Genomic DNA, 14,890 nt, shown 5'->3' with positions numbered 1-14,890 from the left:
AAAATGCCCGCTTTTCCTGGTGCCCACTCTTCTCTGGTTCCCAAAGCAAAGCAAAGTTCTTTGTTTACCCAGGGAAGTGGACTAAGCTCGAGATGCTTGTTTACAGCCACACCCTGCTCATAGAACATTTCATGGTAGGGGTTCAATGCCTTGCTCAAGGGCACTTCAGCGATGGTAATTTTAACGTGCCGGTCCGGGGATTCGAACTGGGGACCTTCCGGTATCAAGACCGTTCGGCCACCGCTGCCCCTACCGCTGCCCCAGTGGTCTACACACTAACACTCTAAAAAGAGTCTGTCACTGAGACACCTATATAGTGGGTCCATGGTGCCCAGATCTAAGATGAGGTCTAAAGATGAGGTCTAAAGATGATTACACATTATCATTTATCAATACATGTCATTTATTTAATTTATAATTTATAATATATTCCGGCTGCCTTGGGTGTGGACTGACTGGGAAATCTGGGATATAGTTGTTTTTATTGGTCTATAGCCTATACTGTACATACATCCATGAATCCACTTGCTGACCAGCTGTTGGTATTGAGTCACTGTTTTATAGGGGTTTGTGACCATAATAAGGCAACATGCTTTAAACTTTAAAGTTTAAGTAGCATGTGACGTGTCAAACTAGGGCGTTTTCATGATTCTGAATCCATTCCAAGCATTCGTTTTGCACAAAAAAATGGCCATAGCAGTCATCACAAATGTGATGAGGTCAGCACATTTTGGGCACATTCATTTTGTGCAAGTGGCTATGGCCGTTTTTAGCCCAAGAAGTGTTTTTTGTGCAAAAAAACTAATGCTTGGAATGGATTCAGATTAAAAAACCCCATAAAGCAAGATGACATTTTGAAAATCTTGCCTTATAGGCAATAGGATGGTAATGGTATATAGGATGTTAATGGTATATAGGATGTTAATATAGGATGTATAGGTTTGGTCACATATAAAACCTGTGGTGTGTCGTAGCATTGGGCTAATCGTAGCATTGAGCTAATCGCTCTGTGGTGTTCTGTGGTGTGTCGTAGCATTGAGCTAATCGCTCTGTGGTGTTCTGTAGTGTGTCGTAGCATTGAGCTAATCGTAGCATTGAGCTAATCGCTCTGTGGTGTTCTGTGATGTGTCGTAGCATTGAGCTAATCGTAGCATTGAGCTAATCGTAGCATTGAGCTAATCGCTCTGTGGTGTGTCTTAGCATTGAGCTAATCACTCTGTGGTGTTCTGTGGTGTTGTAGCATTGAGCTAATCGTAGCAGTGAGCTAATCGTAGCATTGAGCTAATCATTCTGTGGTGTTCTGTGGTGTGTCGTAGCATTGAGCTAATCACTCTGTGGTGTTCTGTGGTGTGTCGTAGCATTGAGCTAATCACTCTGTGGTATTCTGTTGTGTGTCGTAGCATTGAGCTAATCGCTCTGTGGTGTTCTGTGGTGTGTCGTAGCATTGAGCTAATCACTCTGTGGTGTTCTGTTGTGTGTTGTAGCATTGAGCTAATCACTCTGTGGTATTCTGTTGTGTGTCGTAGCATTGAGCTAATCGCTCTGTGGTGTTCTGTGGTGTGTCGTAGCATTGAGCTAATCACTCTGTGGTGTTCTGTGGTGTGTCGTAGCATTGAGCTAATGGTTCTGTGGTGTGTCGTAGCATTGAGCTAATCGTAGCATTGAGCTAATCGCTCTGTGGTGTTCTGTGGTGTGTCGTAGCATTGAGCTAATGGTTCTGTGGTGTGTCGTAGCATTGAGCTAATCGTAGCATTGAGCTAATCGTAGCATTGAGCTAATCGCTCTGTGGTGTTCTGTGGTGTGTCGTAGCATTGAGCTAATGGTTCTGTGGTGTGTCGTAGCATTGAGCTATTCGTAGCATTGAGCTAATCGTAGCATTGAGCTAATCGCTCTGTGGTGTTCTGTGGTGTGTCGTAGCATTGAGCTAATCGCTCTGTGGTGTTCTGTTGTGTGTCGTAGCATTGAGCTAATCATAGCATTGAGCTAATCGCTCGGTGGTGTTCTGTGGTGTGTCGTAGCATTGAGCTAATCGTAGCATTGAGCTAATCGTAGCATTGAGATAATCGCTCTGTGGTATTCTGTTGTGTGTCGTAGCATTGAGCTAATCGCTCTGTCGTATTCTGTTGTGTGTTGTAGCATTGAGCTAATCGCTCTGTGGTATTCTGTTGTGTGTCGTAGCATTGAGCTAATCGCTCTGTGGTGTTCTGTGGTGTGTCGTAGCATTGAGCTAATCGCTTTGTGGTATTCTGTTGTGTGTTGTAGCATTGAGCTAATCGCTCTGTGGTGTTCTGTTGTGTGTCGTAGCATTGAGCTAATCGCTCTGTGGTGTTCTGTTGTGTGTCGTAGCATTGAGCTAATCGCTCTGTGGTGTTCTGTGGTGTGTCGTAGCATTGAGCTAATCACTATGTTGTATTCTGTGGTGTGTCATAGCATTGAGCTAATCACTATGTTGTATTCTGTGGTGTGTCATAGCATTGAGCTAATCGTAGCATTGAGCTAATCGTAGCATTGAGGTAATCGCTCTGTGTTGTTCTGTTGTGTGTCGTAGCCCAGCATTGAACTCCTGGAGAAGATCGGAGTGGTCAGAGAAGATGGGTTCGACCAGTCAACGCTTCCTCCCGTGGTAAGACGCTTCCTCCCTTGGTCTAAAGAAAACAAGCCTCTGTTGTATCCACGCCGCTGACTCAGCTAGAACACACTGCAGAGAATGTCCTGTCTGTCATGTGAGGCTGATTAGCAGTGACTGTCACAGCGCTGGAAAGAGTTCACCACTTAAGTTAAAGCATCGATACGGCAATGTATCGTTTTGTTGTCTGTATGTTTTGTTTGTTTGTCTTGTTTTTGTTTTGTTATGTTTGTTTTGTCTTGTTTTGTTTTTTTTGTTGAATTTTCATACTTTATAGCTATTTTGAATATTAAAATGGCAGGCATTATAAGCTGAGGCTTCTGCCAACACTCCCTTTTGGTCAACACAAAACCGAATACATTGTATAAGGTGTGTTTATTTTAAATGACCAATAAACTAAACTTGAACTTGAATGTAGAAATACTCTGTTACAAGTAGGGATGTCCGATATTGACTTTTTTTACCGATATCCCGATATTGTCCAACTCCTAATTTCCGATACCGATATCAACCGATACCGATATATGATTTTTCCAGATTTTTCCAGTGGTGGAAAAAGTACTCAAAATATTTACTTAATTAAAAGTATAAATACTGCACTATAGAAATACTCGTTACAAGTAAATGCATAGTTTATTCAGTGTACTGTAGCTACAAAAGTATTGACATCAAAGTAAATGCATAGTTTATTCAGTGTACTGTAGCTACAAAAGTATTGACCTCAAAATGTACGCATACTTTTAGCACCAAAAGCAGAAAGTATCCTCATGCAGAATGTCTCATTTCACTAGTTTTCAAATGTATAAAATGTATAAAATGTATAAAATGTAACTCTTCGCAGCTATTTTTCAAATGGCTTTTTAGGTGATAGCTTATCACGCTTATCACACTTATCGCGAGACATGGCTGAAACGTTGCCCAATAAAAGTGTTCATATTGCAATGATAATAGGCGAGTGTGCTCCGGTGCGGTATTTCCGAACACGCCCTAAGGGCCACATATTGATTGGCTGATTAGTGTCACATGTCGCGTTCCAGGACATGTAATTGGCTGATTAGTGTCACATGTTGAGTTCCAGGACATGTAACTTGCTGTTTAGTGTCACATGTCGTGTTCCAGGACATGTAATTGGCTGATTAGTGTCACATGTCATGTTCCAGGACATGTAACTGGCTGATTAGTGTCACATGTTGAGTTCCAGGACATGTAACTGGCTGATTAGTGTCACATGTCGTTTTCCAGGACATGTAACTGGCTGATTATTGTCACATGTCGCGTTCCAGGACATGTAACTTGCTGTTTAGTGTCACATGTCGTGTTCCAGGACATGTAATTGGCTGATTAGTGTCACATGTCGTGTTCCAGGACATGTAACTGGCTGATTAGTGTCACATGTCGTGTTCCAGGACATGTAATTGGCTGATGAGTGTCAAATGTCGTGTTCCAGGACATGTAACTGACTGATTAGTGTCACATGTTGTGTTCCAGGACATGTAACTGGCTGATTAGTGTCACATGTCGTGTTCCAGGACATGTAACTGGCTGATTAGTGTCACATGTCGTGTTCCAGGACATGTAATTGGTTGATTAGTGTCACATGTCGTGTTCCAGGACATGTAACTGACTGATTAGTGTCACATGTCGTGTTCCAGGACATGTATCTGGCTGATTAGTGTCACATGTTGTGTTCCAGGACATGTAACGTAAGTTATGGCTATAACTATGGATCTATGAGACCGAACGATGACCGTCACTACGGTCATAACAACGAATGATGCCCTCATCTTCCTCTTCTCGAGACCAATATATCAAAAATGTCATGCCCACATGACCCGGGGAGGCGGTCTCACCGTATAAATTATGCCCGGTGAGGGCGGCTCCGCCTCCAGCCTCGAACGCCTCAGAACGTTCCGAGCGACAGGAGATAGTGACGGTCATCGTTCGGTCTCATAGATCCATAGTTATAGCCATAACTTACGATCTATATCGACCTCACTCTGACCGTCACTACGGTCATAACAACGGATGACTTATACCAACCGGGTCGCGAGGAACAGGGTACTCAGCCCCATCACCATCTCGCTGGGCAGCTGCAAGCAGGACGGTGGAACCCAGCGATAGCTGGGATTCCACGTTTAGTCTGTAGAACCTCGCAAATGTGCAAGGCACAGTCCATGAAGCCGCTGCACAAATGTCCTCCATGGACACTCCACTTAGTGCAGCCCAAGAAGTGGCCACTCCCCTTGTGGAGTGGGCCACCACATTCTCAGGGACCGGCTGGCCTAGATCAACATAGGCCGCCGAGATTGTGTCCACAAGCCAATGCGACAGCCGTTGCTTGGACAAGGGAAGCCCCAACCTCCTGCCCCCATAGCAGACAAACAGCTGCGTGCCTGTGCCTCGTATGGCCTGTGTGCAATCCACATAAGCACGAAGTGCTCGGACTGGACACAATGTAGAGAGGCCCTCCACAGTTTCCTGGGGGCCCAGAGCAGAACGCAATGCCGTAATTTCCAGCACTCGGTTCACCGTCTGCGGAGTAATTACTTTGGGCAGAAATGCCGGGTTAGGCCACAGCGACACCCCTGTGCCCTCGGGTTTCCACCTCATGCAGTCGTGGAGAAAACGTAAAACCAGGGATACGTTGCAGGTGACAGGATTCGCCTGCTGGGCAGCACACCAGGCAGAGAAGCACTTCCACTTGTGGTCGTAATTGGCCCGGGTGGAAGGTGCCCTGGCATTACGCATTGTGTCAAGGACGGCCTCATCTAGCCCTTGAGGGAGGGGTTCAGAAGAGGCCAGGCCCAGAGCTGCAGAGTCATCGGCTTGGGGTGCCAAATCTGACCCTCTGCCTGGGACAAGAGGTCTGCTCTGGCCGGCAGAGGCCATGGAGACCCCTGAACCAGCTGAAGGAGGTCTGGAAACCAATGTCTCCCTGGCCATCGGGGTGCAATCAACAGAATCCTGTAGCAACCCAGCCTCACCCGATGCAACACCTGAGGAATCAGGGGCAGTGGAGGGAAAGCGTACATCAAGCCGTCCGGCCATTCTCCTGACAGAGCATCCAGGCCCAAGGGGCCCCCCTGGCCCGTCAGGGAGAACCATAGCTCGCAGTGAGCATTCTCTCGAGAGGCGAACAGGTCTGCTCGGGCCCGGCCGAAGCGGGTCCATATCTGTGAGATCACCTGTGGGTGAAGTCTCCACTCGCCGGAGAGGGGGCCGGACCTGGACAGAAGGTCTGCTGCCGTGTTCACTACTCCCGGCACATAGATTGCCCTGAGGGAGGCCAAGCAAGGCGCGGCCCACCACAACAGTTCCTGAGCCACCTGTAGGCAACGAAGTGACTTCGTGCCCCCCTGGTGATTTATATGATAGACCGCTGAAGTGTTGTCTGACCTCACCAGGACATGCTTGTTGCGGATAAAGTGGAGGAGAGCCCTGAGGCCGAGGTGAACAGCCCTCAGCTCCAACACATTGATGTGCTCGGACGTCCAAGGAAGCGCCCACTGACCTCTCGCTGTCCTGCCTTCCCATACGGCTCCCCAGCCGGTCTGGGAGGCATCCGTCGTCACCACAGTCCTCCTGAACGGAAGGTCCCGAAGCGGGACCCCTCGTGTCAGCATCGTGCAGTCCCTCCATGGCCGTAGAGCGTGAAGGCAAGGCCTTGTCACCACCAGCTTCACATGCCGGTCCCGCTTGGGATCGAGGCCGAATGAATTCAGCCACCTCTGGAGAGGTCTGGCCCTGAGCAGGCCGAGTGGGGCCACTGCTGTGGCGGATGCGATCATCCCCAACAGCCGCTGGACCAGAACCATCTCGACACGCGTGCCGAGACGGAAGTGGCGCAGGAGTGTTTTGATCCGTAGAACCCTCTCCGGGGACAGAGAGACCACCATGGTCACTGAATTGAGACACAGGCCGAGAAACCCTGTCTGTTGCCTGGGTTCGAGGTTGCTTTTCTTTAGGTTCACTCGGAAACCCAAGGACCGGACATGAGACAACACCTGCTCTGTGTCTGCCGCAACCTGGCTGCGAGACGGTGCGACGATCAGCCAGTCGTCGAGATAAGGGAGGACCTTCATGCCTGAAAGCTGAAGAGGGTACAGAGCGGCCGCCACTACCCTTGTGAACACCATCGGAGACAATGACAGCCCGAATGGGAGCACTCTGAACTGGTAGGCCTGCCCTTGAACGGCAAAGCGGAGAAAGGGCCTGTGACCCGGCCAAATGCGGACATGGAAGTACGCGTCTTTCAGGTCGAGAGTGGCGAACCACTCTCCCTGACCAATGGACTGGCGTATGTGTTTTGTCTGTAACATCTTGAAAGGTAGGACCTTCATGTACCTGTTTAGGCACCTGAGATCGAGGACGGGCCGAAACCCGCCGTCCTTTTTTGGCACCAGAAAATATGTTGAGTAAAAACCTGCTTTCTGATCGGTTGAACTCACCTTTGTAATTGCGCCTTTCTGCAGCAGGGTGGAAACTTCCTCCGCCAGCGCGCGTGCTTGGACAGGGTCCCTGACCAGAGTCATACGGACCCTTGAAAAGGGGGGGGGACGCCGTCGAAATTGGAGTTTGTAGCCCCAGGCGACTGTCTCCAGTACCCAGGGGTCTGATGTACGCTCTACCCAGCTGTCCAAGCAAAGCCGGGAGAGACGTTCGACGGCCGGCCCCGAACTCTCATGCAGAGCCCCCTTGGCGCCCTGTGCCCTTGCGGGGGCGACGCCCTTGAGGGCCACCTCTGTTAGTGGCTCGGGATCTAGAACCTTGCTGCCAGTGAGGCTGCTGCCAGTGAGGCTGCTGCCGGGCGGCCGAACTGGGGGCCCGAAACGCCTCATCCTGGTGCCTGCCACGCCCCCAGGACCCTTGGTGGGGCCCTGAGCCTTGATAGGAACGCCGTGGTCCGAGTCTGGAGGTAACAGACCGGCGAAACCGTTGAACGCTCTCCCGTGTCTGAGCACAGCGTTCAGTTCTGTCCAGTGTCTCCTGGAAGTCTGGATGGAACACATGGCCCGGCACAACTGCTTTCTCCCGCAGCTCTTTCTTGATGTTCTCAGGGAGACGCATCTGAGCCAGCCAGCCCTGACGACGAGCCAACATGGCTGATGACATGGTGGCGCCAATGTCCCGCGTGAGCTGAGAATGAGCCAACACCGCGGAATCTATCAGGGACCGGGAGTCTGTGTCCTCCGCCCCCATTGTCTTACTTAGAGCAGCCAAGAGGAGGACCAATGCATTCCCCGAGCGAGCTGCACGGGTTGCTGAATTGTACGTGCGACACACCAGACGATCCGTCTTTTCGCACTGTTTACTGGGGCAACGTGGGACAGTGGTAACTCGGTCAGGGCCAAGATCGGTCAATGCGGCCATGCCCTGCTCGACCGGTGGCATGTCTCCCAAGCCGGACTCGGGAGGATAAGCCATCTTTGCTAGGCCCCTGCACCCAGCATTAAATAAGGAGTCACTATCAGGCTTCCCCCAGTTAGTCATTAGCATCCCCGAATACCCCTCTGCTTCTGGAACAGTAGGGGACAAGCGAGCCTGGGACACCGCACTGAAGACACCCGCCGAAGAGGCAGACTTCGGGGCTGTAAGTGTCATACCCAATAGTTTAGCTGCCGATAACACGTGCGACACCAGCGTCTCACTAGCCGAGACGTCCGGAGCGGACTCTGCCACCTCCTCCTCGTAGAGCGCAGATCTGGTGCTGCCTGAGACTGAAGCGTGGTCCGAACGTAGACCACTGCCAGTAAGGGAGCCAGGCGCATGGATGTAAAGCACATCTGGGTCATCCTCCGGGCCAGGCACCCCCCTGAAGGGAGATGCCTGCGAGGACACAGTCTCATGTGACACCGCAGTTGAGGAGCATTCAGTTTCAAACCTCCCCATCCGCTCACTGAGGGACTGAATAGCAGCCAAAATCTCCCTCTGAGTGGCACCCTGCGTCTCCCCGACCTCCTGGGGGTGAGCAGAACGCTTAGGGGCCCGAGAGGTGTGCTCACGAGACCTCCTATAATCATGGTCACCTGAGCGACGCCGATGGCGTTTTCTAGAAAGCCTGTCACTCCGGCCAAGCACCGGTTCCTGGGCAGGGGGAGCCAACTCCCCCCCCAGCGCTGCCCGCCGAGCCCTCTCGGCATAGGGCAAGTCGATGGCAGCATTACAGGGGTCCTCAACGTCCCGCCGCACATGGGCTCTGCCCAAACAAACGGGACATTCCCGGTGGCCATCACGGGGGTCCATGGCTGCCTGACAACAGCAGCAGACGTAGGAAGCCATAGTAGCTCAATTACCGCCCTACTCACAGTACGCGAACGCACCCGAGGGATATGCAGGAACCCCACCAGCTGCGAACAGCGGTATCAGGGGCCGCAATATACAAGGAAAACAACCCTACTCACCGTACGCGCACGTACTTGAGGGAACAGAAAAACGCAAACCCCAACCCGCTGCGAACAGTGTGGTAACAGGGGTAATAATATGCGAAACTCAAAACACCCACTCACTACACATAAACGTATGAGAGGGGATTAGCATAACAAAAACAACCCTGCCAGCTGCGGACAGCGTAGCACCAGGGATAGCGAATAGCAGTATGCACAATGTATAACAGTATTAATCAAAAACATCCACTCACTATACACGAACGTATGAGAGGGAATAACTAACGCAACAAAAATAAACCCTGCCAGCTGCGGACAGCGTAGCACCAGGGGTAGTAAATAGCAGTAGGCCTATGCACAAAATAATAACAATGTTAATCAAAACGTCTACTCACTATACGCGAACGTATGAGAGGGAATAGCAGAATAGCAAGTAACAAAAACAAATCCCACCTGCTGCGCACAGCGGTCTGAGGGAACTCACGTGACTGAAGCAAACAGCTTCTTCTCACCTACTCACAATACACTCGGTATGGAGGGAGGACAAGTTAAAGAAAAATATCACTCTACTAGAAATACTAGTGTGGATAACTACATCGCATGCGAACCCACGCGGAATTGACAGGACTACCACCAACTTGGATGGAGCCTCCACTTAACCCCCGCAGCTGCGGACAGCGCAACAACGGGTACAACAATAACAAAAAAAAATAAGTAGCCGTATCCCGGCCGTTCCGCAACAAACGGAACTCTTAAGGCAGCCTAACTGAAGGGAAAAACCCTGTAGGCCAAACAACACAAGTATACACAACAACAACGTGTTTAGCTTTAGCAAACAATCACAGTAGGCTATACAGTCACACAACACTGCAACCCACAGGGACGCAAGGCGCCTGCACCGAAGTGTACGGGTTACCAAAGCAGTGAGTGTAGAAAAGACTACTAGCGAAAACCAAGCAGTCCGCATTAACAGTATATATATATATCTCAAAGATACGATACCATTCACCTACCGTACAGGTCTCATGAGGCGAGAGAGGCAAAGAGGCGGAGCCGCCCTCACCGGGCATAATTTATACGGTGAGACCGCCTCCCCGGGTCATGTGGGCATGACATTTTTGATATATTGGTCTCGAGAAGAGGAAGATGAGGGCATCATTCGTTGTTATGACCGTAGTGACGGTCATCGTTCGGTCGATATAGATCTGGCTGATTAGTGTCACATGTCGTGTTCCAGGACATGTAACTGGCTGATTAGTGTCACATGTTGTGTTCCAGGACATGTAACTGGCTGATTAGTGTCACATGTCGTGTTCCAGGACATGTAATTGGTTGATTAGTGTCACATGTCGTGTTCCAGGACATGTAACTGGCTGATTAGTGTCACATGTCGTGTTCCAGGACATGTAATTGGTTGATTAGTGTCACATGTCGTGTTCCAGGACATGTAACTGGCTGATTAGTGTCACATGTCGTGTTCCAGGACATGTAACTGGCTGATTAGTGTCACATGTCGTGTTCCAGGACATGTAACTGGCTGATTAGTGTCACATGTTGTGTTCCAGGACATGTAACTGGCTGATTAGTGTCACATGTTGTGTTCCAGGACATGCCTCATTCCGATGACTACGTCCTGGTGGCCAAGCTGATCGAGCATCAGGATGACGACGACGTGTCGCTGAGGAAGCAGAGAGCCTTCATCCACGAGCTGAAAGCTAAGAACCTACGAGTTACGGTAAGTTACAGTAAGTTACAGTAAGTTACAGTAAGTTACAATAAGTTACCAGAAACTCATTGATGACCAGAATGACATGGTCTTTCTGTGTGTTTGTGTCTCCATAGAAACTCATTGACGACCAGAATGACATGGTCTTTCTGTGTGTTTGTGTCTCCATAGAAACTCATTGACGACCAGAATGACATGTTCTTTCTGTGTGTTTGTGTCTCCATAGAAACTCATTGACGACCAGAATGACATGTTCTTTCTGTGTGTTTTTGTCTCCATAGAAACTCATTGACGACCAGAATGACATGTTCTTTCTGTGTGTTTGTGTCTCCATAGAAACTCATTGACGACCAGAATGACATGTTCTTTCTGTGTGTTTTTGTCTCCATAGAAACTCATTGACGACCAGAATGACATGTTCTTTCTGTGTGTTTGTGTCTCCATAGAAACTCATTGACGACCAGAATGACATGTTCTTTCTGTGTGTTTGTGTCTCCATAGAAACTCATTGATGACCAGAATGACATGGTCTTTCTGTGTGTTTGTGTCTCCATAGAAACTCATTGACGACCAGAACGACATGGTCTTTCTGTGTGTTTGTGTCTCCATAGAAACTCATTGACGACCAGAACGACATGGTCTTCTATGGGATCCAGGCTCCCAAGAAGCTCTTTGAGAAGTACCGCTACCTCCTGAAGGTTTCTGACGCTTGTAACTGGAGCTGTGAGCAGAACATCACCAGCACCAGGTACTTAACACACTGTCCCTCTGAGCATCAGGACATTAACACACTGTCCCTCTGAGCACCAGGTACTTAACACACTGTCCCTCTGAACACCAGGACATTAACACACTGTCCCTCTGAGCACCAGGTACTTAACACACTGTCCCTCTGAACACCAGGACATTAACACACTGTCACTCTGAGCACCAGGACATTAACACTATGTCCCTCTGAGCACCAGGACATTAACACACTGTCCCTCTGAGCACCAGGACATTAACACACTGTCCCTTTGAGCACCAGTACATTAACACTATGTCCCTCTGAGCACCAGAACATTAACACACTGTCCCTTTGAGCACCAGGACATTAACACTATGTCCCTCTGAACACCAGGACATTAACACACTGATATTGGTATTAATCATTTTAATGACAGATTCATGTCTCATATTGTAAATAATTATCATAATATATTCAGTAATCATTTTAATGTTTCAGGATAAGGATCGTTCACTTCATTCTCCACCACACCATCATCAAGACAGCAGGTGAGACCAACATACTTTAATTAACCAAAAGTTAATTGCCCTGAATTAATTAATTAATGACAGTTAATTAGTATGCTCTGTGATCCGACTGACACCTGTCAATCAATTAGGCCATGAAGAGGACCTCCGGGAACTGATGAAGAAGAAGGTTTTCGAAGCGAAGTTCTGCTTACACGAGGTGACTTCTACCGTATGTGTGTGTGTGTGTGTGTGTGTGTGTGTGTGTGTGTGTGTGTGTGTGTGTGTGTGTGTGTGTGTGTGTAGTCTGTACATACACTCCTAGAAAACACCAAGGCCTGACTCACACCTTTCGATCTAGCATACAACATTGATGCATGCTAGATGTAAAGACAGGGTTTGTTTACATCTTGCCCCAATGCATTTCCAATGGAAGTCACATGGTTTGACACAACATTTGTGTTGTACGGCTTTCGACTGTGTTTCGACTGCCCCCCATATGGAAGCATAAAGCTGCCAAAATTCAAATGAAATGGCAAATACAAAAAGTCAATTGAAATAAGAGAAATGCTTTTTCATTTTCAGGTCATTAACGCATTTCATGAGACAAAAATAAATCTAAAATGCAATAGCATTTACATTTAATCTACAGATGTGCTCATTCTGACACAATTCAAATTAAAAATAAAAGATAATTTGATTTTCAATTTTCAAAAAATACCCCGCAAATTAGTGGGCAATATTACAATGAAAATGCAATTTAGAAAATTCAAATTAAATAAGAGAAATGCTTTTTAACCTTCAGATATTGAACGCATTTAAGTGAAAATATAATGCAATAGCATTTACATTTCATCTCCAGGTGTGCTTCTATGACAGAATGAAAAAGCAAAAGCAATTTACATTGCATTTGCATTTTCAAATTGGCATGTGTACGACTTGAAAATGAAAATGCAATGATATTTGCTTTTGCTTCATCTCCAGGTGTGCTCATTCTATCCTGAGCATACGGTATGCGCTCATGCAAAACAGAAAACACTGTTTAAATGGCTTAAGCATCTAAACTTGCAACATTGTTTTAATTGCGCGATTTTAAGTGCTTGTAAAGTTGGTAATCTCCTACCAATTTCATATGACACAGACTGACAGACACATCGTTGATGTAGGCCTATTCCTTTTTTTTCTTTTCTTTTTCTTTTTTTACATGTAGCCCATATAGGCCTACATACAGTTTTATATTAACATTTTAGAAGTGAATACATATGTTTCGATGCCTGTGACAGCCTCTCAGCTGGTCAAACAATGCTGCTCCGCTGTTCTACGACAGAAAAACAGGTGAGGACAAAGCGTACGACAGCTCCCGACCAGAGGTGATTTTTGTCCTGGCACAAGTTCAAATTCAAGCTTTGGCGGAAATCCTAAATGCCGAAAATTGCGGTAATTTCGGCGTGCACCCATATTTTGGCGTACGCACGGTTGATAAATGAAGGCCCAAGTCTGTACATATTACTCTACTGCTGTTTTGACATTTTCTCTTTTAAATGGTAAATGGTAAATGGTGCATTTATATAGCGCCTTTATCCAAGGCGCTTTACATAGATTGTGCATTACATTCACCCATTCACACACACATTCATACACCGATGGCAGCGGAAACCATGCAAGGTACCAACTAGCACATCGGGATCAATTTGGGGTTCAGTGTCTTGCTCAAGGACACTTCGACAGTAACTCTGGGGGAGCCCGGGTTCGAACTGGCAACCTTACGGTTACCATCCAGACACTCTACCCCTGAGCCACCACCGCCCTGTGTCTCCTGTGTTATTTCACCGTGTTTTGCTGAGATCGGGTTGGAACTAAAAGCTTAAACATAGCGAGCTATAGCTGTGTGCCGTTCAAATGGGGATTTCTGTGCTTAAGGTGTTCTGTGCGAGGGCGGCGGTGGCTCAGGGGTAGAGTGCCTGGATGGTAACCGAAAGGTTGCCAGTTCAAACCCGGGCTCCCCCAGAGTTACTGTCGAAGTGTCCTTGAGCAAGACACTGAACCCCTAATTGTTCCTGATGTCCTAGTTGGTGCCTTGCATGGTTTCCGCTGCCATCGGTGTATGAATGTGTGTGTGAATGGGTGAATGTAATGCACAATCTCTGTAAAGCGCCTTGGATAAAGGCGCTATATAAATGCACCATTTACCATTTAAGGTTTCTAACTTGACTTCAGTTCTATAAGGTTAAGGTTTCTAACTTGACTTCAGTTCTATAAGGTGTAGTTTCAGGTTTCTAACTTGACTTCTGTTCTATAAGGTGTAGTTTAAGGTTTCTAACTTGACTTCAGTTCTATAAGGTGTAGTTTAAGGTTTCTAACTTGACTTCAGTTCTATAAGGTGTAGTTTAAGGTTTCTAACTTGACTTCAGTTCTATAAGGTGTAGTTTAAGGTTTCTAACTTGACTTCAGTTCTATAAGGTGTAGTTTAAGGTTTCTAACTTGACTTCAGTTCTATAAGGTGTAGTTTAAGGTTTCTAACTTGACTTCAGTTCTATAAGGTGTAGTTTAAGGTTTCTAACTTGACTTCAGTTCTATAAGGTGTAGTTTAAGGTTTCTAACTTGACTTCAGTTCTATAAGGTGTAGTTTAAGGTTTCTAACTTGAATTCAGTTCTATAAGGTTAAGGTTTCTAACTTGACTTCAGTTCTATAAGGTGTAGTTTAAGGTTTCTAACTTGACTTCAGTTCTATAAGGTGTAGTTTAAGGTTTCTAACTTGACTTCAGTTCTATAAGGTGTAGTTTAAGGTTTTTAACTTGACTTCAGTTCTATAAGGTTTAAGGTTTCTAACTTGACTTCAGTTCTATAAGGTGTAGTTTCAGGTTTCTAACTTGACTTCAGTTCTATAAGGTGTAGTTTAAGGTTTCTAACTTGACTTCAGTT

The 14,890-nt window shown here is 47.2% G+C and overlaps 1 protein-coding gene across 1 annotated transcript in view; it reads left to right on the top strand.

Annotated features, from left to right (window-relative positions):
- Positions 1–8,665: 8,665 nt before the first annotated feature.
- Positions 8,666–14,890, top strand: part of LOC306923227 (anoctamin-9-like) — a gene marked incomplete at its 5' end in the record, with an annotated part of 58,978 nt that continues 52,753 nt past the window's right edge. Inside the window, 5 exons of the mRNA XM_079501259.1 lie at positions 8,666–8,893; positions 10,616–10,744; positions 11,347–11,483; positions 11,961–12,010; positions 12,121–12,188. Coding sequence (XP_079357385.1) covers positions 8,666–8,893; positions 10,616–10,744; positions 11,347–11,483; positions 11,961–12,010; positions 12,121–12,188 — 612 coding nt within the window. The remainder of the gene's footprint in view (positions 8,894–10,615; positions 10,745–11,346; positions 11,484–11,960; positions 12,011–12,120; positions 12,189–14,890) is intronic.

This window comes from Electrona antarctica, assembly GCF_951216825.1.
Source record: "Electrona antarctica genome assembly, chromosome: 5".
NCBI lineage: Eukaryota > Metazoa > Chordata > Actinopteri > Myctophiformes > Myctophidae > Electrona > Electrona antarctica.
The sequence above is the reverse complement of the archived record's forward strand: the minus strand, read 5'-3'. Positions and strand labels throughout refer to the sequence as shown.